Genomic DNA, 25,721 nt, shown 5'->3' on the forward strand with positions numbered 1-25,721 from the left:
ACTGACTTATAGGAAACGGCCTGTGTGGGTACCACCTTGGCCCCCAGCCAGTGCCTGCCATCAGGTGGCTTTCCCTACCCCACCGTGGGCAACTCAGTGACTTCAGACAGACAAGAGTAAAGAGTGCATGGCTGCCTTCCTCCCAGCCCCGCTCCTTGTAAGCAGACCCATCTGGCCAACTCAACACGTCTCACACGGTGCCTTCACAAAGAGCTCAGTTACATACGGTGAAAGAATCTTTCCTGCCAAATAAAGATGACAGCACAAAGTAATGAACAGCTTTATTTCCATGTCCTGGTTTCTTCAAGGTTTCGCTAACAACTTTGATCCCTGTACTGGTGAGCTTGTCAATAGTCACAAATACATCACCTTGAGGAGGAAACAAGGTTTTGTTTTTTTTTTTTTTTTTTCTATAACCCATTGGACACACCAGGAACGTGGCCAGCTCCCTGATCCTGTCTCTCCTCCTTCTCTGTCCCACGGGAAGGGTCCAATTGGGAGGCTAAATTTGGGCACTACTCTCCTGTTACTTCCCCCTCAGCCCTGGATCCCTCTTGGGGAAAAAAGAAGGATGATAATTCCCTTTCCCTGGTTCTCAAATGGAGGATCTTAACTCCAGCCAGTGTTTTAAAACCAAAACCAAACCAAATAAAACATGTGCAAAGCAGAGCTGGGCCTGGCTGTCTCCCACTGGTTCTCACTTGCTCTGCCACACTGTCATTTCGGGAGGTCTTCCCTAAAGTGCCACTGTGACTTGTCTCATCTTTCACAATGGGGATCAGATAGGAAGAATTAACCAAAACTAGCAGAGAACAAAATCAAACTTTGTGAAAACCGCCCTAGACTGAACTCACTGCAGTGAGATGGACATCAATAGTCCTAGCATCCCAACCACCCAATTCCTGTGCCCAGTCCCAATCTCTGCCCACAGCTCTGTCTGCAATGCTCAGGCATCACAGTCCCTTCAGGGCAAAGCTCCATATAGAAGGAGGCTGGATGCTCTAGGAGGGCTGCACCTGCTTGGGCTCATCTGCTGACAACCTGGGCTGGCACTGGGGGCACCACCACGTGAGCCTCTGGAAGCCCCCCGGCGGCCCCAGGGACTCTTTCACCACCTGGTGCCCGGCAGGGCACTGCTCCTTCTGGTAGATCTGCGTGTGCTGCCGTGTGCCCTGGAATTTGCCCTGCAGCCAGTCTGCACTGAAGGCCACCACATGGTCCACCAGGGCCTCGAGGCGTGGAAGACCCAGGAGGGAGCCTGGAGAAAGCGGGTGGATCCCGGCTCTGAACAGGGCCTCGTTCTTAATGATGTTCCCTGGAAGAAGGTCGGGAGGGGACGAGGGAAGGCAAAGGGAAACGTCCATAAGAAAAGCTGGCCACAAAATTAATAAAACAGAGTAAAGCTAGCGTAGGGAGCACCTCAGGAGGAACCACGCGTCCTTGGGGCTCTCAAGGGAGTCACTGCACTGAGTCAGTCACCCCATCTGCGAAGGATTTCCTAATACTTACCCATCTGGTGGATTACAGTCCATAGAGTTGCAAAGAGTTGGACACAACTGAGGTGACTTAGTATGCACACACCCCAGAGGTGGTTGTAAAGATGAAATGACATAAAACTCACACGTGGCCCATGTTATAGCAAAGAGATTAACAAAAGGGGCTTGGATTTGAGTGCCTGGCTGTGAATCCTGGCCCAACCAGACCCAGCTACCTGACCCTATCAAGTTTCCTGCCCTCCTTCAGCTTCTGTCTCCTTCTCTCTAAAATGGGGGTGGGTTACCCGGTTTTCATGGGCAGAAAATGAGAATTCTCACACATATATACAAATGCTGAGCACTATGCTGGTATGTGGAGAGTAATAATAAATACTGCTGCTGCTGCTGCTAAGTCGCTTCAGTCATGTCCGACTCTGTGCGACCTCATAGACAGCAGCCCACCAGGCTCCCCCGTCCCTGGGATTCTCCAGGCAAGAACACTGGAGTGGGTTGCCATTTCCTTCTCCAATGCATGAAAGTGAAAAGTGAAAGGGAAGTCACTCAGTCGTGTCTGACTCTTAGCGACCCCATGGACTGTAGCCTACCAGGCTCCTCCGTCCATGGGATTTTCTAGGCAAGAGTACTGGAGTGGGGTGCCATCGCCTTCTCCAATAATAAATACTAGCTGCTATTATTATTTAAAATGTCAAGCTTAATGCCTGAAATATAGAAAGTGTTCAGAAGGTGTTATTTTTTACATTTTAATTTTTTTAATATTTACTTATTTTTAATTGATGATTGCTTTACAATATTGGTTTGATTAGAAGGTGTTATTTTATTTTCTACTCCTGTCTCATTTGCTGTGACGTCAACTTTGACCTCTCCTTTCAGAATCAGTAAGTTTCTTCAAAATGTCCCAACAGTGCATTTTCTTTAACCTCCACTAGGCATTTATCACAGTCTATCTTAAGTTCCAGGAAGTTGAGTCCAAGTCAGCTGGGTTATTAACACTCTCCTCCAGGAGAGACAGCGGGCTTAGTGGCAGGCAGACATTTAGCATGCGTGGAGTGATGGATGGGTGAAAAGACTGCTCTTTCCAAGCACTTCACAGTCAGACAAAATTTCTCTCTAATTCACCAGTGGACTACCTGGTTCATATCTCAGCTGTGCCCTTAGAGCAAAGGGTCTTTTGCTTCAATTTTTTCATCTGAATGAAGGAAAAACTGGTAAGTGGCCATCCTGCAGAAGAGCAGTAAGGATGGAACCGTGTGCCTGGTAAGGCGGAGTCAGTCACCTGAAAAACGTCAGCTGTTATGATTACTGTACATAATAGCAGCTAGTTATAGAGTATTTCTCTTGCTGCTGCTGCTAAGTTGCATCAGTCGTGTCCGACCCTGTGTGACCGCATAGACGGAAGCCCACCAGGCTCCTCTGTCCCTGGGATTCTCCAGGCAAGAACACTGGAGTGGGTTGCCATTTCCTTTTCCAATGCATGAAAGTGAAAAGTGAAAGTGAAGTCGTTCAGTCGTGTCCGACTCTTAGCGACCCCACGGACTGTAGCCTACCAGGCTCCTCCATCCATGGGATTTCCCAGGCAAGAGTACTGGAGTGGGGTGCCATTGCCTTCTTCATTTCTCTTGCTAAATTACCCTAAATGCTGCTCCTAGAAGCCTGTGCTCCTCTGGGTGCAGGAACTGTCATGATCCTACTATATGCTGCTAAGTCACTTAAGTCGTGTCCGACTCTGTGCGACCCCATAGATGGCAGCCCACCAGGCTCTGCCATCCCTGGGATTCTCCAGGCAAGAACACTGGAGTGGGTTGCCATTTCCTTCTCCAGTGCATGAAAGTGAAAAGTGAAAGTGAAGTCGCTCAGTTGTGTCCGACTCTTCGAGACCCCATGGACTGCAGCCTACCAGGCTCCTCCGTCCATGGGGTTTTCCAGGCAAGAGTACTGGAGTGGGTTGCCACTGCCTTCTCCAGATCCTACTATATACGACAATTTAAAAATAAATTTAAAAAAAAAGGATGGAGGGATGTGACCCCTGCTCTCTAGAAGGTCACGCTCCAGGAGGCTGTCAGGCCAACTATGACTAACAATATAATCAGGGTAGGAGAGAGGTCAGAAAAGCCTGATAACTCCCTCATTTTAAAAAACAGGGAAGGGACTTTCTGTGGTGGTCCAGTGGTTAAGACGCTGCACTTCCAATGCAGGGGGCATGGGTTCAATCCCTGGTCAGAGAACTAAGACCTCACATGCCACAAGGCAAAAAAAAAAAAAAAAGAGGGAAGTAGAGCCAAGGAACCCTGAGAGCTGTGGTGGGGTCCCAGTGTCCCACCTCCCGGACAAGGGACTTTCTCACTAGGTCTATCAGGGGGACCACCCTCTGCCATCAGCCGTACCTAAGCCTGAGAAGTATCGCTGGTCCAACAGTGTATAGCAGATGGGCTGCTCCCGGCCCAGAGCCTCCAGGGCCTGTCCTCGGTGAAACATTTCTGACAAGATGTCAGAGGCGGGACTGACCACAGGGGAAGAGAAGCGCCATGTCATCTGACAGTTATAGAAGGCCAGGAAGCCGCTCCCGCTGAAATGTAGGACCAGCCTGGGAAGAGAGGAGAGGCCACAGTCCACAGGGTGATGCCCCCGGCATCTGGTCCTACGTGCACACACGGCTCCCACTCCACGCAGGGCAAACCTGGAGGAGCTCAGGTCCCAGAGGACAAAAGGGATGGCTCTGCCACAACTGTCAAACTCTCACAGCCAAATGGAGTAATTAGAAGAAAACATATATATTCTCCTTTTTCCTGATCAAAACAATACATAGAAGACAACTTGGGACGTACAGAAGAGTCTCAAGTTCAGTAGGTGTGGCTACGGCACAAAGCAGGGCTTGTTAGGAAGGAGGGCAGAGAGCCGATGCTAAGGAGGCCCCTCTCCCATCCTGGGCAAGATCACACTCACTCCCCTGGGCTTCCTGAATTGCAGACACAGAGGAGAAACCTCCATGAACCCTGATAAGCAACAGTGGGTCACTCTGTGAGGGGAGAGACTCAGGCTGCAGCTGGACGCCAAGACTCACGCACCTTTATGTGAAAGTTAAGGGACAATTTGAGAGGAACAGGACTCAGAAAAACACCTATGCATGGTATCTGAGGTGATTACTCAAGGAAAAATACATCCCAAATGGAAATGAAATCAGCAGGATTCACAGTGGAGGAAGATGGAAAGGACGGGTGAAGATATCAGCACAGGACCCTGCAACATCTACTGTACGATCTGAGGTCTACAGTCACGGCAGAGCACCTGAGAATGTAAACCAAGTGTGAGGGAAGGAGGCGCCTAGAAAAGGACACCCTTCATATGTTTTTAATATCACTTAATTTAATTATACACAACTAACAATTTAGTTAATTAGCAATCTGGAACTAAAATTCTAAACTAGCTCAGCAGACACAGAAGATGGGGTAGAAATGACAGAAAAGTATAGAAGTAGAAATAGTAATATTTTAAAAGTCTCAACTTGGAGGGAGGGATGGCAGGAGAGTGAGTGAAACACCAGTGTTCATAATAAGGGAGAAGATTATTAATTTAAAGCTATCAAAAAATTGATAGTTATTAACCCAGGGGGGAAAAAAACAGGTATCATTTAAAGATAAGATTACCAGCAATAGGATGAAGATGAATAGCAGTACTTCCAAATTAACAGGGGTTTAAAAAAAAAGTGGGAAGAAAAGAAACGTGATAAACCCTGATAAATCCAACAGAAGAAAACAAGGGACAGTAAGACTGCAGATGAAAGAAAATCCAAATAGCCTAGTTACCCAATTTCAAAACAAGGAGTTTCAGTTTGAGTTTAAAGAGATACAAAAGCCTGCTATTCACTGTTGATAACAAACATACCTAAAATAAGTGGAAAAAAATGAACCCATAAACAAGTGGAAAAAAAGTACGGGGAGTGAGCCAACCAAACATGGAACAGCACTGTTAATGTCAAAAGAAACCGAATTAGGGCCAAAAGCAGTCAGAAGGCACAGGATTATTTAATAATGAAGCTATAAAGAAACTGTGAGAGTCAGGGACCCTGATGCCCGCGACCCAGGGCAGCAAAACAAGCCCCTAAAGTGCTTAGAAAGACAAACACACACACACAAGTCGCTCAGTCGTGTCCGACTCTTTGCGACTCCATGGATTGTAGCCCACCAGGCTCCTCGGTCCATGGGATTTTCCAGGCATGAATACTGGAGAGGGTTGCTGTTTCCTTCTCCAAGAAAGACAAAGAGAACCTATAAAAACACAACTACTGTGGGGGATTTCAATGCTCCTCTTCCCGAGCTTGGCATATTAAATAAGCAAAAAATAAGCAAGAATGGAGAAAATCTGAGCGATCAAAACAACTACCTGTTCTTAACATTTACAGAGTGTTTTACTTTTTTTGTTTGGTTGGTTTTTATCAGAATGTTTTACTTTTAATGAACATTTTATCTTCATTTATGTATATAAAATGTAAGCAAAGATCAATTATGTGTTTGGCTGCAAACTTTGATGCCAAAAGTAGAAAATGTACAGGCTATTGTCCTGATCATAATCCAATAAAAAACTTAAAAACAATGACCCCAAAGACTCAAAGAAAGTAGATATAACTTGGGCCATGTTCGTTGGGAAAATTATCCCCGCTCTCCAAGCCGCCAGCTGGTTCCCGTCCCTCCCCTGGTGTAGACCACAGTCTCCCTGCCATCACGGTGGCCAGGGAAGTGGGTTCTCTCTCCCAGAAGTGGGCTGCCAGAGGGCAGGTGGAGAGCCTGGCCCAGGCAAAGCCCGGAGACCCTGCACAGCCGCAGTCGCAGCCCATGGCCTACTCGACCACGCCTCACCTGGGAACAGGGTCCCTCCAGTCACCCCTCTTGTTTGCCTTCTTCGCTCTGGAGAACTCGTTCACTCGAATGCTGCCAAACAAACCAAAGCTGACCTGCAGCCACCTCTCAGCACCTCCTGCAGGGGTGTCTCCCCCCAAACACTGCAGACCATCATCTCCACTGGGGACAGCACTGTCTCCTCCTGGGGACTGGGAGGACGGGTCAGAGGCTTCTTGGTGGTGACTGGCTTTGTCCTTCTGCTCTCCTTTTCGTAGAGGCTCTGACAGTGGGGAATTGCCCAGGGACACAGCTTCTTCATCTGGATCAAATCTAAGGAATAATTTCTTTCCATGGACCTAGAAATAGATGAACATGATCTAAGGCTTGGTATAGAATTATTTGTGTCTTCCCAAAATTCATATGTTGACATCTACCCTCAATATGATGGTGTCTGGAGGTGGGGCCTCCAGGAGGTGATCAGGTCATGGGGATAGAGCCCTCATACATCGGACTAGTGCCTTTATAGAAGAGACTGCAGAGGGTTCCCCCACCTCTTCCTCCACATGAGGACACAGCAAGAAGACAGCTGTCTACAAACCAGAAAGTTGATCCTCACTAGACACTGAATCTGCTGGCACCTTGACCTTGGACTTCCCATGCTCCAGACTGTGAGAAATAAATTTTTGTTGCTATAAGCCACCTGGTGTGACATGCTCTGTTACTACAGTCCACAAAGACTGAGCCTTTTAGACCTAGAAAGGGGAAGACTGGAAGAGGTGCATCCAGCCATTTATCCTAATATAAATGTCTCCCCTTCTGCCTCTTCTATGAAGCTTTCCCAACTTGAGTATTCAGGACTTGCCTTTTGTTCCAGTCCTATGAGCACTTAGTATACAGTTTTCAAAATGATTAGTAGCAAGTGGAACAATCATATCAGCAATGAAAGAGATGCACGCTGGATGCAGGGCCACTCTAGAATGCCCAAGAGGAAATGCTTCCAATTTTTTCATGGATTAGCCAGTATTCTGAGTCTGTTATGAAAAGTTATTTTCTACGAGCCAGCTCTGTGACAGCAGGTGCTAAGATGCAGGCCTCTGGGATCCAGAGACAAAGGGACATTAATCGTGTCCTGCAAACTTTGCAGGACAGTGTGCACAAAGAGTACAGGTGCTCTCATGCAGACCTGGAGGTCAAAGGGCTTGGACTCCAATCTCTGCCCCTTTCCAGCCTATGTCAGCTTGGACTAACCACTCTGCCTTCCCTGAGCCCCTCCTTCAAATGCAGAAAACACATGTGAAGGTCTAGCAGACCTCTCAGGCATCTTTCAGTTCTAACTGAAACTGGGATGTATGTGTGAGACAGAGAGAGAGAAAGGAAAGACAGATAGAAGGGCAAGATGGAAGATAGAGAACTAGTATTTACTGAGTGCCTATTATGTGCCAGGCATAAAGTCTACTTAATTCAATTTTAACTGGTACATGGTTTACCCCATTTTACAACTCAAGCAGACACTAGAGCTGAGACGTTGAGTACCTTGCTTAGGAGCGCACAGCTAAGCAGCAGCAGAGCTCATTAGTTTCTCTACCACCAATTACTGTAAGTCTCCTAGGCACCAGACACTCAGTTAAGTGCTAGGAATACAATAATGCTGAGGTCACAGTCCCTGTCCTGTTTATTTGTCTCCTCCAATCAAAAGGCAGGACAAATTCAGGAATGAGGGGCCAACAGGAGGACATATAAGGTGCCCTGGAAGCACATCAAGGTCTCTTCCCTAACCCAGCGCAGGCAGAACAGGCTTCTCAAAGGATGTGATCCAAGGCTGAATCCAAAGGAGACTAGGAATTACCGTGGTAACATGAAGGTACAGGAATGGGGGTGGAGTAGGGAGAAAAAGGAAGATCACCATGTCAAACCATAAGCAAGAAGGGCTGTGAGAGGAGCTCCAAATAGTTCAGCATGATTGGGGAGAGATCTAAGGCAGAGAGGCCAGAGGGGGAGGCATGAAATCAGATTGGCAAGTGGCCACGTGAGCCCTTAAGGGAATACCGACTGATGTTGAGGGCAAAGATGAGCCAGGCTGAAACCCAGAACAAAGGCTATGCTCAATTCTCCACCAATTAAAAAGTAAATTAAAAAAAATTTTTTTTAAGGCTATGCTCTTTCCTCACCTCCTTGCTGGCCCCAGAGAATTAAATACTGTTTCCAACCAAAAGTGCACAGTGGACTCAGCTAGAGTCACCAGAATCACTTTAGACCCTGAACGTGAATATCCAGCTCATGCACAGTTCCATGGGCCACTGTGCCACTGACCTAAGGCTGAGAAACGTCAGCGGAGGAGTTGCATGGAGTCCCAGCGTGGCTACCCTCAGGAAAAAGGAAACAACCACATGGAAAGTCTTAACAGAAACTGAGGGGAGGGACAGGCTGTGTTGATGGAGCTGGCCCACGGGGGTGAGGTATGGAACGAACCTGCTGGAAGACGGTGAACTCACCTGGCTGTCCTGCAGCCAGAGGGACTGGAAACTTGTGGGGTTTAGCTTCTTGCTGCTGCCTCCTGCCTTGACCACCTGCTGCCCCACAAAGGGAGAAACCAGATGGTGAAACTTCCTCACGGACGGCCCCTCTGGCATCCCTACAGGCAGAAACGGGGAAAGAGGCTGCTGACTTAGCTGGTTTCTCCAGCATTTCTGGTGGGTTCCAAACTTTCAAGTAGCCACGTTTTTGCCATCAACTTTAAGAGCATATACAGCCAAAAAAAGAATGTGGTTGGGGAGGGAGGTGGTCAGATCAAAGAGAAACCCCAGGAATTCCCTGGTGGTGCAGTGGATAAGAATCCCCCTGCCAATGCAGGGGACATGGGTTCGATCCCTGGTCTGGGAGGATCCCATATGCCACGGAGCATATGTGAAGCCCGTGAATTACAACTACTGAGCCCGAGAGTTGCAACTACTAATGTACGAGTGCCTAGAGCCTGTGCTCTGTAACAAGAGAAGCTCCGGCTCACTGCAAATAGAGAAAGCCCATGCAGAGCAAGGACCCAGCACAGCCAAAAAATAAAAATAAATAAAATGTCCCCCCAAAATTTTTAAAAAGTAAGTCCAGCTGCAGCAGGGTATAAGCCAGTTTCCCAAGGAGGGTTGCCTCATCCAGACCCTCACCTTTCTCCAGGCAGCACCAACAACATACCAGGCACCACACCACAAGCGTCCTCCACTTTGACCCTGCAGCCTGAATAGGAGCCAGCCCTTGTCAACTTTTTTCCTGGACTGCGGCCCTAGCTCATCTCCATGCTTTCTCTGTCCTCCTCCGTCTGCCTTCCCAAATCATCTCAGCCCACTGCTGGTGCTTTGTCTCCCCTCTTTCAGTGGAGAGATGGCTGGGACAGAGAAAGCTGTAAGGGACACAGACATAGATGCCGATTCAGCCTGCCCTGACCATCCTGCTAGCAGGAGCACTGTATATGCGACAACCACGCAGAGCTCAGGACCGTGACAAGTCACGGGGTCATGCCACGTCAGATCCACATGCAGCTTAACTAGAGAAAATTACCCCTGGTAACTGAGAAACAGCTGGGGTTTCATTTTAACCCTGATGTAGGTCACCTGGGACCCCCATCTCTTCCTGCCCCAAATCATCACACTCCACTGGGGTCTTGTGTGGGGGGCATTCACATGTTTGAGTCTAAGTGCTCAGCACCCCAGCTTCTAAGACACTGAAGGCATCCCCCCCACTCTTATACTACTTATCCACCAGCTTCCTCAACTGCACAAATCTGCAAATGATGATGAAAACACAAGGAACTAAGCAGCTTCCTGGCATGGTGGTAGCTACTGCATTTCAGTAACTCTGAAAAGAATTTAAAAATCTCAGAAATGGGCGTGCCTCTTACAATCCATGTTTTCTCACTGTTTAATTAGCACCACATTCCATAACATTAATATGTATTTTTACTTTGATGGTGCTTTAGACTCACTAAAATGTAGTGTGGTTGCCCCTAATCAGACCTTCAAGACACTCGACAGAGTATCCTGACAAAACTGCGCGGCTGCAGGGAGATCACAGTTAAGTCGACCTGAACTTCTGCCAGCTCTGCGCCCTGGTCCTCTCCAACAGAGGAAGCTTCTGGAAAAGCTCCCGTCTGAAATGCATCTGATCCTTAAGATCTTTCGACACAAGGGCATGTGTTTTTTAGGTTTACTTATGGAGATGGAAAGCTGGGCTCAGTTACAGCCTTAAGAGACAAGAAGCCAAAGGGACACCGGTTCCAAGGGGACACCCCGCCCACCCTCGAGCCCCTCCCCCGAACGGTGAACCGCGCGACGCTGGTTAAGGGGCTGGCTTGCGGACCACAAAGGAGGAGGGGAGGGGGCGTCGCCGGCGTCCCCTTTCCTCTGCAGATCGACGCCCCCCTCCCCATCCGCACCCCTCCCCCACTCCCCAAAAGTCTAAAATGGCTGCTTTTCCCAACGCCGCCTCCGGGTGATGTGCGGGAGAGGCGGGTGCAAAGACGGAGCAGACGGTCACTGCGCTCCACTGGGGGTGGAGGCGGGGTGGGGGGAGTGGGGGGGTGGGGCGGTAGGTTAAAAAGTGGTAAACAGCCGAAAAGAAAGAAAAATTCGACCCGGGGTACGGGTTTTCATGAGGGATGCTTCTAAAATGTTCGGTAACTGAGTTTTCATGCGGCTAACAGGTGATGAGGGTAAAGCTGGGAAAAAGCCCTGCGTTTCCAACTGGGGGTGGGGAGGTCGCTACCGCCGAGGACGCGACTTCCAGTCCTCACCCGCGCAGGTCGTGCGACGCCGCTGGTGGGGCTCGCGGCTGGACTCACCGGCTCTGGGCCCGTAGACCCCGGGACCCCAAAGGCCCGCACGCAGCCTCGTGCAGAGGCAGATGCGAGGTTGGAGACCAGAACGCGTAGGGAGAGGCTCCTCCCTCGAGGGTGGGGTCGCTCGGGGCTCCGCCCCCTGCTGATCATTGGAGGCGGGGCTCTTGCCTGGGGCGGTAGGGGTTCCGGGCTCCTCAGTCCTAACAGGTACAGTGAAAGAGCTGGGAGTCCTGAACCACATCGCGGAGGTTTCATGTGTCTCCAGGGGCACCTGGGGAACTTGGAGGGCGGAGAGTGAGGCTTCGGGCAGGGATCTCTTCCAGTTGTCCCCTTCTTTGGACTTGTGACTGTCGATAGTGAGCCGTATTCCCCAGTGGTTCTAACTGAAGAGAAGTTCAAAGACTTCAGCTTGGAGTGGTACCTAGACCCAGGTTGTGCGGGGTTTCCAGGTCTTAGGTTTACACTCTTTGGGAGTGGCGGGGGTGGGCTTTAATAAATGTTCAGATTCTGGAGTCAGATTTGAATCCTGGTTCTGCCTGTACTAGTTCTGTACTAAGCAAGCTACTTAAAATCCTTGGGCTAGGAATTCCAAGGCTGGCCGTTCAGTGGTTAGGACTTTATCTCCCAACTTATGGGGTGCGGGTTCGATCCCTGCTCAGGGAGCTAAAATCCCACATGCCTTGCAGCCAAAAAGCCATAACACAAAACAGAAACAATATAGTGTAACAAACTCAGTAAAGAGTTAAAATGGTCCATATTAAAAAAAAATGTTAAGAAAGTCCATGTCTATCTTCTTCATGTGTAAAACGTGCTTATAAGGATTTCGGAAAACTTGAATAAGTACATACAGCTGCTAGCGTGTCGGACGTGCAGGAGTGCTCAATAAGTGGCAGGTACTTTTTTAAGTCGAATTTCTGGGCTAGTCTCAGATGGAATGTTCGAAAATCAGGCTGGTGCATTCTGGAGGCCACAAGAGAGAGAACGCTGGCGCCCTCACATGGTGAGTGTGTTAACTGCAAGGGCGGTATCTGACAACCTTTATGCCTAGTGAGAGTAGGTGCTCAGGAAGCACCCCTCTTCATGGGGCTCTGTGACCTTGGGGGAGTTTTGTTTTGTTTTTTGTTTTTTTTTTGATGATGGTGGGACAAAAAGGTTTGCACCAAATGATCTCTGAGATCCCCTCATGATCTTTAAGTGCATCAGGCATGGTCTCCCAATCCAGGTATTCTTTCTAGCTGGGTTGTTTCCCTTCCATTTGACTCTCCCTAACCAGCTACTGCGGAGAAGGCAATGGCACCCCACTCCAGTACTCTTGCCTGGAAAATCCCATGGACGGAGGAGCCTGGTAGGCTGCAGTCCATGGGGTCTCGAAGAGTCAGACACGACTGAGCGACTTCACTTTGACTTTTCACTTTCATGCATTGGAGAAGGAAATGGCAACCCACTCCAGTGTTCTTGCCTGGAGAATCCCAAGGACGGGGAGCCTGGTGGGCTGCTGTCTATGGGGTCTCACAGAGTCGGACACGACTGAAGCGACTTAGCAGCAGCAGCAGCAGCAGCAACCAGCTACTGGTGGGTGAAGGCAATGGCAACCCACTCCAGTACTCTTGCCTGGAAAATCCCATGGGAGGAGCCTGGTAGGCTGCAGTCCATGGGGTCGCTAAGAGTCAGACATGACTGAAGCGACTTAGCAGCTTCAGCAGCAACCAGCTACTCGAAGGAAACCTTAGCTATACTGCCCCTAATCTTTAGCAGCTTGTGTCTTGTAACTCCCCTGTACTCCCACAGATCCCAGACTCAAATCCTCCTGTAAGGAAGGGGCTACCAAGAATTCCTCACACTTATCCTTGTGTGATCTGGTAGTACTTGTCAGCAGAGGTGAGCAGTTACGCTTTTTGTTCTTTAAAAATTGAAGTGTAATTTATATGTGGTTATGGTTTTAATCTAAAGTGAGGAGAAGCCCAATAACTATGCAGGCAAAATAATTTCCAAACATGGGCACTATTGCAGGGGTAGGGTGGAATGGGGAAACTAGCTGTGGTCAGGATGGAAGCCACAATTAAGGAATTCTGCAAGGATGTCACTGAGGGGGGCTGAACCAGAAGACTTCCTGAAAGTGTTTCCAGGCCACATCCCTACAGCGAAGTCTGGGGATTCTTTGAATAATGAAGCGACAACTTTACATTCTAAAGCACATTAGCTGGCATCACTCATTGCTTTGTTCGGCAGAGAACAATCCTATTTAGGATTCTGTTATTTCAGTTTTACCGTTTTTGTCCCGCATCCCAGCCCCAAAGTCTTAGATAATCAAGAACCCTAGAAGTAATGAAATTTTCATTTTTTTAAAATTTTCATAAGTTGGAAAAGGACAGAGGAACGAAAAATCTAAATGTTTCACATCTCTAATTACAACCCATTTCATTGGACTAAATCTTTTTTGGCAGAGACTAAACCTATCTTAAAAGAGAAGCAGCACAAGAGACTACAATATCTTTGTTGTAAGAGGGGTCTATTTGTATTGTTCACTGGCATCATTTACTAGTATTGAACTTCATCTGGATGAACTCCTTGCTGTCAGAGATTCAGTGATTTGGAAACTGAAACCACCCAGTGATTTGAACTTCAGGTGCGTCTGGTTAAAAACCTATGCGGTCATGTTTATTTCTTAGGTGAAGCAGGGCCACTACAGCTAAGGACAGAAGGCAGTCACCACACAGCGTGGGGATGCAGTGTGAGTGTGTGTTGTTGGGGGCGATGGGGGTTCTCATTTATCAGCCTTCACTGGAGATGCTCCCTCTTTGGGTCCTTCTGAAGACCTCCTGACACCACCTCTAAGTCAGGGCCTAAGAGCACCAGCAGGCACCTTACAGGATTTTTCTGTTTCCACTATTCCCGTGAACCCAGAGCACAGCTGTGTGTGGTTGCCCCTCTCTCCATACAACTGAGCCCACAATTTCCCAGGCTTCAGCCAGTGTTCTAGCCATGCACAGACCCAAAGAAAACTGGACTTTGAGAACCTAGGTCTGCTTTAGTGCCATCTTTGCTTGGATTATTTAGCTCTCTTGTCACTGATGTCTTTTTGCAAATTGGACTGCCACAGCTACTGGAGGGGAGATAATCGCACAGGAGCCAGGGTGGCACAGAGCAGCTGTGCTCCTAGGAGGCTACAGAACAGAGGCTCAGTTACTGTACAGAAAGGAACAGTGTCCAGGGCCCAGAGTCCCCTGGAGCATGGATTCCACTTCCCGGGCTACACTTGGAAGCTCTGAGCCTCGTCCTTGGTTCTGGGAAGATACCTATTTGTGTTGTTAAGGATGGAGGCCTGTTTGTGTTCCAGCATCAAGCAAGGCAAGGATGTAATCTGAAGAGTAGTCTCCAATGTCAGAAAATGATTTTTAAAACTGAAACCAATCACCTCCACTCCAACAGCAGCTTGCCAAATGACCGAATTTCTCATGCATTAGTGTCCACATCAGTAGGTTCTGGGGGCTTAGAAGAGGGGGCATCAAATAATCCGCAGCCCAGGTCTAGTTGGTGCATGTTCAGTGAATATAAACTCATGTTCACTACTGCCACCCAAGCCAAACATCTGGGGTGAAGCACATAATCATGGCTAAATCTGCTACTACTTAGCCCCTAAAGGTATCGAAAAGTCAAATATTAAGAACTGATGCTCCCGAGTGTTAAAATGATTTGATCTGCACTTCAAAATTTTTGTCATAGTGAGGGGTGAGCCTGAAAGGGACCATGAGGGATGTCTCAACCTGAACAAACACCCCCAGGGGCTGCACTCACCATATTGGGGCAGACACTTATTCTAAGGACGCCATCTCCCACACCCACCTCCCCATCCTTCCTCTAGCCACTTTCCAACCATCTGGGAATTGCATCCTTTCAAATATCCTGATTGGTAGCAACTTGGCCTCCTCTTGACCTCCTGGGGCCTCCCTGGTGGCTCAGATAGTAAAAGAACCTGCCTGCAATGCAGGAGACCCAGGTTGGGAAGATCCCCTGGAGAAGGGAATGGCAACCCACTCCGGTATTCTTACCTGGAGAATTCTATGGACAGAGGAGCCTGGCAGGCTACAGATATTGGGGTCGCAAAGAGTCGGACATGACTGAGCGACTAACATTATTATTGACCTCTTCTAAGGATACATTAGGAGAAGATAATGGCACCCCACTCCAGTACTCCTGCCTGGAAAATCCCATGGACGGAGGAGCCTGGTGGGCTGCAGTCCATGGGGTCGCTAAGAGTCAGACACGACTGAGCGACTTCACTTTCACTTTCATGCATTGGAGAAGGAAATGGCAACCCACTCCAGTGTTTTTGCCTGGAGAATCCCATGGACGGGGGAGCCTGGTGGGCTGCCGTCTATGGGGTCGCACAGAGTCAGACACGACTGTAGCAACTTAGCAGCAGCAAGGATACATTTGATTTGAAAAATCAACCCAGTCTGGTGAGCAAGGAGGATGAATAAAGCTGGATTTTACCATCTGGGGTGAAGCACAAGTTATGACCATATAAGGAATGAGGTCAATCTTCTGGTTCTGTGTGTATAGGTATATATATATATATATATATATGTATATGTGTGTGTGTGTATATATATATATATATATATGTGTGTGTGTGTGTATATCCATCCTCTGAAAGCCATTCCTAAAGGTAAGTGGCAAAAATGTTTTCAGCTAAGACTTCATCATCAGAAAACACATCTTCCCCAAGGCTAATATAAATCCTGGTCGATTTATTTTTGCTTCTAAATCTTTTTTGCTACTCTTTGCCAGAGTTATCAATTACTCATCTTTCTGGATGGTAGATGCATTGAATAGGTTTGGCTATTTCACAGCCAGTTTAAAGGCTTTTCCAATTTTATATTGAGTACTTATTACAGTTTTTTATCCTTATTTGCTCAAAAAATAACTCGGGTGCTGTGAAAGGTCAAACACCTTCAGTTACCAACTGGGTATAAGCCATCTGAGAGGCAGGAAGCTGCTACCAACAGTTCTGAGTGGGAGCGGATTTGCCTGTCTGGGTTCTGTTCCACAAACCCTAGAGTCACCCCCCTCAACCCCACTCCACTTTTAAGATGAAGCAAGTAAGCAAGTCTGTAAGCCTAAGTGAAGACAAAATGGACAAAGGAGAGGTTTTTTCCCCTCCTCTCCTACTGGTATGGAACCCTTGGGGGCTTGTTTGGATCAAACCATAATGGAGAAGATGGCAAATAACTCAGCGTGACCCTCCAGTACACACTGTAAAATAAGGTGGACTGGAGAGTACTACCTCGCAGCTCTCCTTCACACTCCAGCTACCGGTGTTTGCCAGCAGCTCTAAAAATGGCCCCCTTCCTGGGGTGGCAACTTCTAAAAGGCCACAGGAACTTCAGTTAAGGGCTGGTTCAACCCGCCCTAGGTAACCAAACCTAGAGGTTACCTGTCGAGTCACAGACTAGTCAGTAGCAGGGCTTGGATGCGTGTCCTTGTCACTAACCCCCAGCACCTACAGAGGAAGTCTCCGCCAACTGCCAAAAGGAATGGACGGAGAAGTGATTCAGCAAAGGGGCCTCAGTGGCTCAGGACTGCCTTGCAACGGGCAGCAGTGAACCTCTTAGAAAACACCGCGGAGGGAGGAGGAGAAGGGAAAGAGGAATACAGATAAATTTATTAGTTAAATACTGATTTTACAGCCATTTCACCTTAAGACAACGTTAGCAGTTTTGTGGGTTAGGGAAGGGTATACAAGGGGTGGGGGGCGGCTTTCGTAGAAGAAAGCCGATGTAAATGATGATTAAAACAGAACCTGGGCTTAAAGATAACTCTGCTACCGCCGGGAGGATTGCGGGGCGGGGGCTGGGTGTTTGTGGAGTAGCACAGAGGAAGGGCAGTCAGCTACACTCTGCTGGCAGCCAGGGCACGGAACGCAGCATCTTCGGGAGCCCCGGGTCACGGATAGTGAGTAGAGATAGCGACGCGGAGAGGAGGCCGATTGCCAAACCGAGGGAGCGGTAGGCGCCCCCTCGCGCCCTTTTATCTTCTCTCATCACCCGTCGTCTTTCTTCCATGAGTTGTGTTGTGTTTGTTTAAATATATATTGGAAAATCCCTAGCATTTTTGCCTCCTGGACAGACGCCTTCTGCTGGAGAAAGGACGCGGGTGCAGGCAGTGCGCACCCCTCAGATGGACTCGGCCCGCGGCCCAGGCAGCAGGGGCGTTTCCAGGGAACCACAGCGCATCCGCAAGTTCCAGGCCAACAACCCGGCCCCACGCAGCGCAGCCCCCGCCGGGTTGGGGGAGGCCGTCCACCAGACATCCTGTCCAGAAGGATCTCAAGTCCTAGATGACTGCTAGTCAAATCCGCTTCAGCAGCAGAACCTTTTTTGTTCTTACTCAGGAACCCCCCTGAGCGTGATGGGGCAGAAGAAGGATTCGGGGACTAGTTCAAACTGCAGGCAGAGCAGAATCACCAAGAGCAGCGGAGGGGCGTTTGTTTTCAGAGGCCTCGAGGAGGGAGGGGGTGAAGAGAAGGAGCGATTAGAGCCGCGGAAGGAACTTGCAGGGAGGCAAGGTTGCCAGGTAGCGAGTTTGCCGAAGCCACTCTCCCCACGCAGCATCTGGTAACACTGGCCCTACACGCAGTGTTTCTGGAGTCAAGATTCAATATGAGGGATGCGGGTGCACTGAGTCTGAAGGGGAGTGTTGGCCGAGGGCAGGACCGGCCGCGGGTCCGAGGGATCCCAACACACGTCCAAAAACAGATGCCCACTCTACCTGCCCTGGGATCCCCGGTGGCCGCAGCACCGTGGAAAGGCCACCATCTTGGGTGCAGTGGTGGAAACAGGGGAGAAGGACTTCTCGTCTCTTGTCGGGGGTGATGGGGCAGAAAAATGAGAAAGTCTGCAGCTCTGTGGGAGGGGCTGAGGTGTGCTCCTAGTGAAGGGAGTGGGCTCCTCCTGATCAGAGTCTGAGCTCTCCAGTCCCCCACCTTAAAAAGGTATGCGCTAAAATCCCCTAAGCAAATCATTGACTTCAAGTTTCTTCCCAGTTGTCGTCTGGAGTCATTCCCAGACAGAGCAGGCCGGCACCCTGGAGCCCAGAGCCTCGTCTCTGCTGTCCCCCGTGTCCCCAAGTCCGGGCAGGAATCCGAGGAGGGAAGGGGTGACATTATGTAGTGATTATGTCCCCATGACTGTCAGCTAAGGCCAGGCTGTTCCAAGGGTCCTGCTTGGAGCTGGCCTGTGGTGACTGGCTGACAGAAGACGCGTAGCCTTGCGGGGAGAGCTTCAGAGCGGAGAGGACCGGGTGGATGGAGGACCCGTGGCCAGACATCGCACTGACCGAGAACGTCTGAAAGCGAAAGGTATAAGATACCATCAGTGGGATCCTTCCTACCGGAGAGGGGAGCCCTGCTCTGTAGCTGTGCCCAGGCTGGCTCCCACCCCAGGAAGGGGACCAGAGGACAGGGTCAAAAGACAAGGGCAGGAAAGGTACCATGCCGCACTGCTGGCCCCCTGATCCCGAGGTATGAGAGGCAACGGGTCTTCCTGACTGACCAGCTGCTTCTGAGCACTGACCTGGTAACTCTGTGACTATTCTGGTTTCTCAGACGCCTTTGATGACTGCATCAGACATTTTCTATAATCTTAGCACCATCAATCTCTATTTTCCAAAGAGAAGCCATTCCCCCCTGCCCAGAAGGGGCTCCTGGCTCTCCTGGTCCCACAGGACCAGTTTCTCTTCACTCTGACAGCACAAAGCTTATTAGGACATGCTCACCTCAAGTACAGGAGGAGAAGAGGTCAGTTAATGGGAGACCATGACCAAGTTTGGAGGCATTCTGGTCCCGAATGGGGGAGCCACAGAGGGAAGAGGGTGAAGGAGCAGGGTTGCCGTCATATCTGACAGAGGGACAGGAGGGTCCCGCTGGCCCATCTCTGGACACGTGTGAAGCTGGACCTGCAGCCAGCTCTCATTACAATAGCATCCTGCCTGTGACCCCTCATCAACCCCAAGCCTCCCACCCTGCCCGCTGCAGCTTCCACAGGCCAGGAGGGACCTCGTCCTCTTGTTGAAATCTACCTGCCGCCAAGGTCAAGCCACCCTCACTGAGGAGACAGACTTGCTCAGAAAGCCCCGTTCTGCCTCCCAAGGCCTGCGATGGGTTCGCCATGTCCCCCAGCGAGCCCACAGTCTGATTCAGGTTGCAGTCATGCTGTGTGCCAGCCCGTCTTCACTGGCCCTGGCACAGTTGTTGCTGTTTAGTCACTAAGTTGTGTGTGACTCTTCGCAACTCCCTGGACTGTAGCCCGACAGGCTTCTCTGTCCACAGGAATTCCCAGGCAAGAGTACTGGAGTGGGTTGCCATTTCCTTCTCCAGGAGTTCTTCCCAACCCAGGGATCGAACCTGCGTCTTCAGCATTGGCAGGCATGTTCTTTACCATTAAGCTACCAGGGAAGCCTGGCACAGAGTGTATCCCGGCTGTGTATCCAAATCGCTGTAGCTTGATCAGATATGCTGAAATATACCCCTGTGTGGACAGCCCCTTGCCTCGGCTGGGGGCCTGGCCACCCAGAGTCTACTCTCCCACGGGCAGTACCTGCGACAGGGAGCTGCTGGGCCCATAGTGGGATGACAGCCCGGGTTCTGTTTTGATGGGGCGCATCTCCTCACTGCTGCTGGTGGCCACGCTGCTGGAGCTGCTGGAAGCGCTGGTGGCAGGAGGGAGGCTCTCACTGCCTGAGGGACCTGGAACAAGGCAGAGTCAGCACACCCAGCCCAGGGCCCGGGACACACGGATGGTGGCCCTTGGAGCCAGCCAGGGCAGATCAGCGCTAATGGTTCTGTCTACACTTGCTGGGGAGAGAAGAAGCAGGGCCCTTCATCAGGGCAGGGTGGCAGTTCTCATGATGAAGCAGAAGCAGCAGAATTTCAAGGGAACTTTTTCAGATGACTGGCTCATCCCCCCTTATCCCAGATCCTTGGGGCCACATATGTCTCAGGATTCAAAACTTTTGGATTATAAATGGGGCAAGACCTGTATATTATAGAATATCTGAGGCAGGGTCTGGGACAACACCCAGTAATTAAATACATTAATAGTTCTAAAGCAAAACATGAATATTCACACGTGGGATAAATAAAGATTATAAGTAGCCTGTGTCAGTTCAGATTACGTCTTGCTGCCAAATCTAGCTCCCTGGGTTTGGAGTTTCAGATGGGGGATCCTACACCTGAACTGACACCTGATCCCCCAGGACTCCACCATGTAAAAAGATGAAGTTCCAGGGGAAGGTGCTGGACATACACACAGCGTGCAAGGAGGGGGAAAGGCCGAGAACCAGCTATGAGACACTGCACGCTCTGATAATACATGACTGCCAGAAGGGGCAAGCCACTGTGGAACCTGGAAAAGGAGCACTTCAGTCATGTTCTCAGCAGTGGAACAGGGAACGTCATCTGAACGTGTCAGGCCTTACATTAGAAGATAAAATTCCCATCAGGTCAGCTGACTTATTTTCTCTGCCCCTGCCACATTTTCCAGTAAAATCTTTGACAGTGGTACTGACTGAGAAGGAAGTGCTCTTTTTTTAGATTTTTTATTTCGTATTAGAGTTTAGCTGATTAACAATGTTGTGATGGTTTCAGGTGGACAGCAAAGGGACTCAATCATACGTATATGTGTGTCCATTCTCCCCCAAACTCCCTTCACATCCAGGCTGCCACATGGCATTGAGCAGAGTCCCCTGTGCTAGACAGTGGGTCCTTGTTGGTTATCCATTTTAAATAGAGCTGTGTGTACATGTCAGTCAAGCAGGGAATGCTCTTGGTAGGGGACCCAAGTAGTCCTCATCTTGAAATCTAGAAATTGAGAGGCAGAACGTATATTGAACAGAATATCCATATTTCCTAAGTGAAACCACAGGGGTTTTAATCCCAGCTCTACCCATTCACAGTTATGTGACCCTTGTTAAGTCACTGCCCTCTCTGAGCCTCAGCCTGCTCATTAGTAAAATGGGGATCATAAATGGGGTCTAGTGAGGGTCTTTAAGGAGCAACGAGACAGTATTTGTGAAGGAGGTTTGTAAAGCACAAAGTACACACAATGTTAATTATACACTAGCTTACAAATCAATATCCAAATCTAACTGAACACAACTCATGGGCCCAGTGTTTCTTGACCCCATTTAGCCCAAAGCGAGCCAAGAGGACTCGAGTTCTTGAGTAGCTGCAGCACTAAAGATGGAGGGGCTGAGTAATTTTCCTTTCTCCTCCAAGACCGGTCTAGCTGGACCTCTGCAATCTTTGTAACTGGCAAAAATCAGGCATGACAAGAGTTGAACCTGCTTTAAAAGCTCCCAATACGTTCCACGGCAATGTTACTTTTGCACTAAGTTATTCATTCTGTCCTGAAAGGCAGGGAATGGACGATGCTATCATTACACCTCTGCAGCCTGGGCTGGCCCACCTGAGCATACACGATGCTCATTCACTCTGAAGTCTACGGAGTTATTCATAGAATTACACAGAGATCTTTTTCTCACCTGCTGGTGTCTTTGATTTGTTAAGGTTCTTGGGCTTCCGTTTTCTGGTTTGAATCCCCTCTTTCCGCATTGCAAGAGGCCTGGGGACCTAGGAGGTTGCGCAAGTCAACACACATGGTTTTCCAGTTGTACATGATCTGTGACAGTATTTACACAACACACACAGAAATACACACTGGGAAGGCCAGATCTGTGCAATTCCTCTACAAACTTTGGGACTGAGTCTAAGTCAATCAGGCCTGGAACTCCTTTTGAGCAAGAAATCAATTCTATTAAAAAGATGAGTTGAACACTTGTATTTGGGGATACTGTACTAGACCCTGGGGCAACAGACTTAAAGACACAGTTCCTTGCCTGTAGAGTTCACAGTGTGTTGGGAAAGACAGACAAATAGAAAATAACCAGATTTTAGGTGATGTGGGAAAACAGAAAAATAAAAACACTGAACTCTGTCTTGGGTTGGGGGAGGGAAAGTGGCAGACTGGCGGGGTCCTCTTTCTAGTATTTTAAAATAGTGTGCCTTGCCTACATCTGACTTCTTTCAGGCCTGGCCAACCAAACGGTTCAGTCCCGGGTCTATGCTATTCTCTCCTGTGGGACTAATACAGGCCACACCTGCAAAAGCCGAAGGAAAAGCAACAACCACTTTTGAGATATGAACATGGAATTGTTAAAGAAGGAAGTGTAGGGAATTCCCTGACAGTCCAGTGGTTAAGACTCTGCGCTCTCACTACCAAGGGCCCAGGTTCATTCTGTGGTCAGAGAACTAAGCCACGAGAGTGGCTAAAAAATAAAAGAGGGCAGTAGCATCCGTGAACTTGAACTGCCTTCCGGTCAACCTAGTCAGATGAGAGAGCACCTCCACCTTTGGAGGAAAGTGTCCTTCCCTCCCAGCCCTCCTCCCCTCCGCCCACCTTGAACCTTCCTGAACACCATCCTGACTTCAGAAGAATCCTGCCCTCATGTGCACCCCACCCACATCAGTACTTCAGAAACATTGTCATAAAGTGCATGTCACATAAAATTACCATCTTAACCATTATTAAATGTATAGTTCAACGCTGTCAAGCGTATTCACAGTTATGCAACCGTCTCCGCCATTCATCTCCAGAACACTTCATCTTGCAAAACTGAACTCTCTGCTCATTAAACAGGAACTCCTCATTTCCCTCTCCCCTTACCCCCTGCTTTTACTTTCTTGGGGTATCTTTTTCCATATACTAATATGAATTGGTATACAATCAAATATATCTTTTTCTTTTATGGCTTAAGAGTTTTTAAAATTTGCTGAAGAAAAGTTTTTCCATCCCCAAGGTTATATAACCTCTCCCTCTACATTTTCTTTTAGTATTTTTACTGTCCCTTTTAAAAGAGGTTTTACATTTCATATCTTTAATACAGGGCTTCTCTGGTGGCTCAGAGGTTAAAGCGTCTGCCTGCAGTGCGGGAGACATGGGTTTGATCCCTGGGCTGGGAAGATCCCCTGGAGAAGGAAATGGCAAATATCTTTAATACACCCAAGTTTATTTTTGGTTTTGGTAGGAGGCAGAGGCCAAGTTTCATTTTTGTGTTCCAGACTGTGTCAATACAAGCATTCTTAAAAAGCTATTCTTTATCCATTGAATTGTTACCTTTGTTATATATCATACTACCACATATACAGACTACTTTTGAGTCTCTTTCATTGGTAAAATGGGAATTAGACTTAGGTAGTATTAAGATGGAAGTGATGTTCCCTAGCAATGTCTCTGCTATGGTCTGAATGTGTATCCCCCTCAAACTGACATGTTCACAAACCTATAGTCCAAGGTGATTGTATTAGGAGGTGGGGCCTTTGGAAGGTGATGAGGTCATGAGGTTGAGCCCTGATGAATGGGATTAGTGGCCTTATACAGGAGACCCCACAGCATCCTTGCCCCTTCCACCATGTAAGGACACAGTAAGAAGTCTGCCACCAGACAGGGGATCCTCCCTTGATCTGGCCTCTGATCTCAGACCTCCAGCTTCTAGAACCACAGAAATTAATTCTTGTTGGTTAAGTTGCCCAGGAGGGCTTCCCTGGTGGCTCAGACAGTAAAGAATCCACTTGGAATGCAGGAGGCCTGGGTTAGATCTCTGGGTAGGGAAGATCCCCTGAAGAAGGGAATGGCTACCCACTTTAGAGAACTTGCCTGGGGAATTCTTGCCTGGAGAATCCCCCTTGGACAGAGGAGCCTAGCATGCTACAGTCCCTGGGGTTGCAAAGAGTCGGACATGACTGAATGACTAACACACACACACACACACACACACACACACACACACACAAGCTGCCCCGTGGGCCTCCCGGGTGGCTCAGTCAGTAAAGAATCCACCTGCAATGCAGGAGACCCAAGCTCCCCAGCCTATGGCATTGTTACAGCAGCCTTAATAGACTGCTGTAAGACAGTCTCTGGACCTTCCAGATTTAAGTATATTTAAGAAGGAGACAATGAATTATGATCTGTGGGGAAGAAGAGGGATGAGACCCAAGCTGTGGAGGAAAGTACGGGACGTGGTGCGGGGGGAGCCTTACGCCATGGAGCTTCATGTAGAGGCCGCAGGCATTACACACTGGCTCGCCCTCGGCGTTGCGGCGCCACAGCGTGGTGGTGGTGGTCTGGCAGTTGGCGCAGGAGAGGCCCACTCGGCGCGAGGCAGACTGCAACACAGGAGACAGACCCTTCAGGCCCAAGGTGCCATGGCATCTGCTTCACCAGGAGCAATCGCGGGGTGGGGCCACCGCAAGGGATGCTCCGGTGCTGCGGTGCCCGGATGCTGGGAATCGGGTACCCCAGCCTCTCACGGGTGCATGGGACCGAGGGCTGGGCTGCCGGAGACAGCAAATCCTGGTCGTTCCTGCTGCGTCAGCGACATTATCTGTCACTCACGTCAGGGAAGAGCCCAGCAACCACTGGGCACTGTAGGCAGAAAAACTTCTCCCGAAAGTAAAATTAACCTGGGTCTCAGGGGCAGGAGTTGACAATTACTGTATCCCAGAGACTTCAAACACTGACTTCAAGAGAGGGAAGCAAGCACCACGGTTTATCCCCTCTGTTCTTCCTTCCCTAATATCTGTGAAAGCTATTGGTCAAAATTAAATCGTGGTAGAAACGACCAGGAAACTAGGAGCCAAAAACTTGCTTCTATCTCCTCCCCAGCTACAGGGTCCAGCACACCCTCACATAATCTTTGGGTTTGTCAACGGATCAACTGAAAACTGAGTGAGTCACAACATAAAAGGAAGAGTCAGCCTTCCTCATGGGGTTGACGTGAGCACAGGAGACACACCACACAATGCAGGCAAGGCATAGCCTCACTTTCCACTTCTGCATAATTAAGGGGTTGAACTAAATGGGCTGGACCATCCTCACAGTTCAAACTAACACTGAAGGTGGAAGAAATGACTCTTTGCCACCCACCCAATCCTTCAACCTGCACCTTCTTTGAAAGATAACTTGAAACCCCAGATTCGAAACCAGGAGCTGCCCACCGAGGCTGAGCCCGAAGCCGGGAGCTGAGAGAAGCAGAGAAGCAAGCCCGCTGCCCCCGCCCTGGGCACGCGGCACCTGCCCCGGCCCTGGCCATGCGGCACCAGGCCCTGCTTACCAGGCGGCGCTGGGGTTTGATGAGGGGCCGGTTGATGCCGTTCATCTTGTGGTAGAGGCCGCAGGCGTTGCACAGGTAGTGTCCCGTCCCGTCCCGCCGCCACAGAGGGGTGGACATGGCCCCACAGTTGACACACTCTCTGCCTTCCGAGAAGTCATCAAACATATCTACTGGGTGGGAAGCAACACAGAGGATTAGCTCTCTGCTTATGCCCAGAAATCAGAGACCACAGAAACGATGGCCTCCCCTGCAAGGAGTGGAAGACGGGCCACCGCGGGCTGCCACGTTGTCCCTCACTCTGCCCTCACCCTGGAGAACTGGCTCCAAGGCCTGTCCTGGGGAGTGGACGTTTCACCGCCGACATCACAGACACAGCAGGGCTCTCCCTGGTTGTGAGAA

At 49.4% G+C, this 25,721-nt stretch overlaps 2 protein-coding genes across 7 annotated transcripts in view; both read right to left on the reverse strand.

Moving 5' to 3' along the window:
- Positions 1-266: 266 nt before the first annotated feature.
- NEIL2 (nei like DNA glycosylase 2) lies at positions 267-19,881 on the reverse strand. 4 transcript variants are annotated; one of them, XM_044939697.2, is made up of 5 exons: positions 19,751-19,881; positions 8,821-8,960; positions 6,347-6,684; positions 3,878-4,077; positions 267-1,315 (listed from the first exon to the last, which is right to left on the reverse strand). In XM_044939697.2, the coding sequence occupies exons 2-5, from the start codon at positions 8,956-8,958 to the stop codon at positions 1,002-1,004; spliced, it is 990 nt and encodes a 329-aa protein (XP_044795632.2). In that variant the 5' UTR covers positions 8,959-8,960; positions 19,751-19,881; the 3' UTR covers positions 267-1,001. The 4 variants fall into 4 exon arrangements, with proteins under 4 accessions (XP_044795632.2, XP_044795630.2, XP_006060306.4 ...); XM_044939695.2 differs by lacking the exon at positions 19,751-19,881 and adding an exon at positions 11,157-11,303; XM_006060244.4 differs by lacking the exon at positions 19,751-19,881 and adding an exon at positions 11,109-11,255.
- Positions 16,797-25,721, reverse strand: part of GATA4 (GATA binding protein 4) — a 79,036-nt gene continuing 70,111 nt past the window's right edge. For 2 of the 3 annotated variants that reach the window (XM_044939693.2, XM_044939692.2), the window contains exons 3-7: positions 25,323-25,492; positions 24,250-24,375; positions 21,696-21,783; positions 19,751-19,899; positions 16,797-18,500 (exon numbers count right to left, since the gene is read on the reverse strand). In XM_044939693.2, coding sequence (XP_044795628.1) covers positions 18,318-18,500; positions 19,751-19,899; positions 21,696-21,783; positions 24,250-24,375; positions 25,323-25,492 — 716 coding nt within the window. In that variant the 3' untranslated portion in view covers positions 16,797-18,317. The remainder of the gene's footprint in view (positions 18,501-19,750; positions 19,900-21,695; positions 21,784-24,249; positions 24,376-25,322; positions 25,493-25,721) is intronic. The other variant, XM_025281342.3, reaches the window with a different exon arrangement.

The sequence above is a fragment of the Bubalus bubalis genome, chromosome 3 (assembly GCF_019923935.1).
Source record: "Bubalus bubalis isolate 160015118507 breed Murrah chromosome 3, NDDB_SH_1, whole genome shotgun sequence".
Lineage (NCBI taxonomy): Eukaryota > Metazoa > Chordata > Mammalia > Artiodactyla > Bovidae > Bubalus > Bubalus bubalis.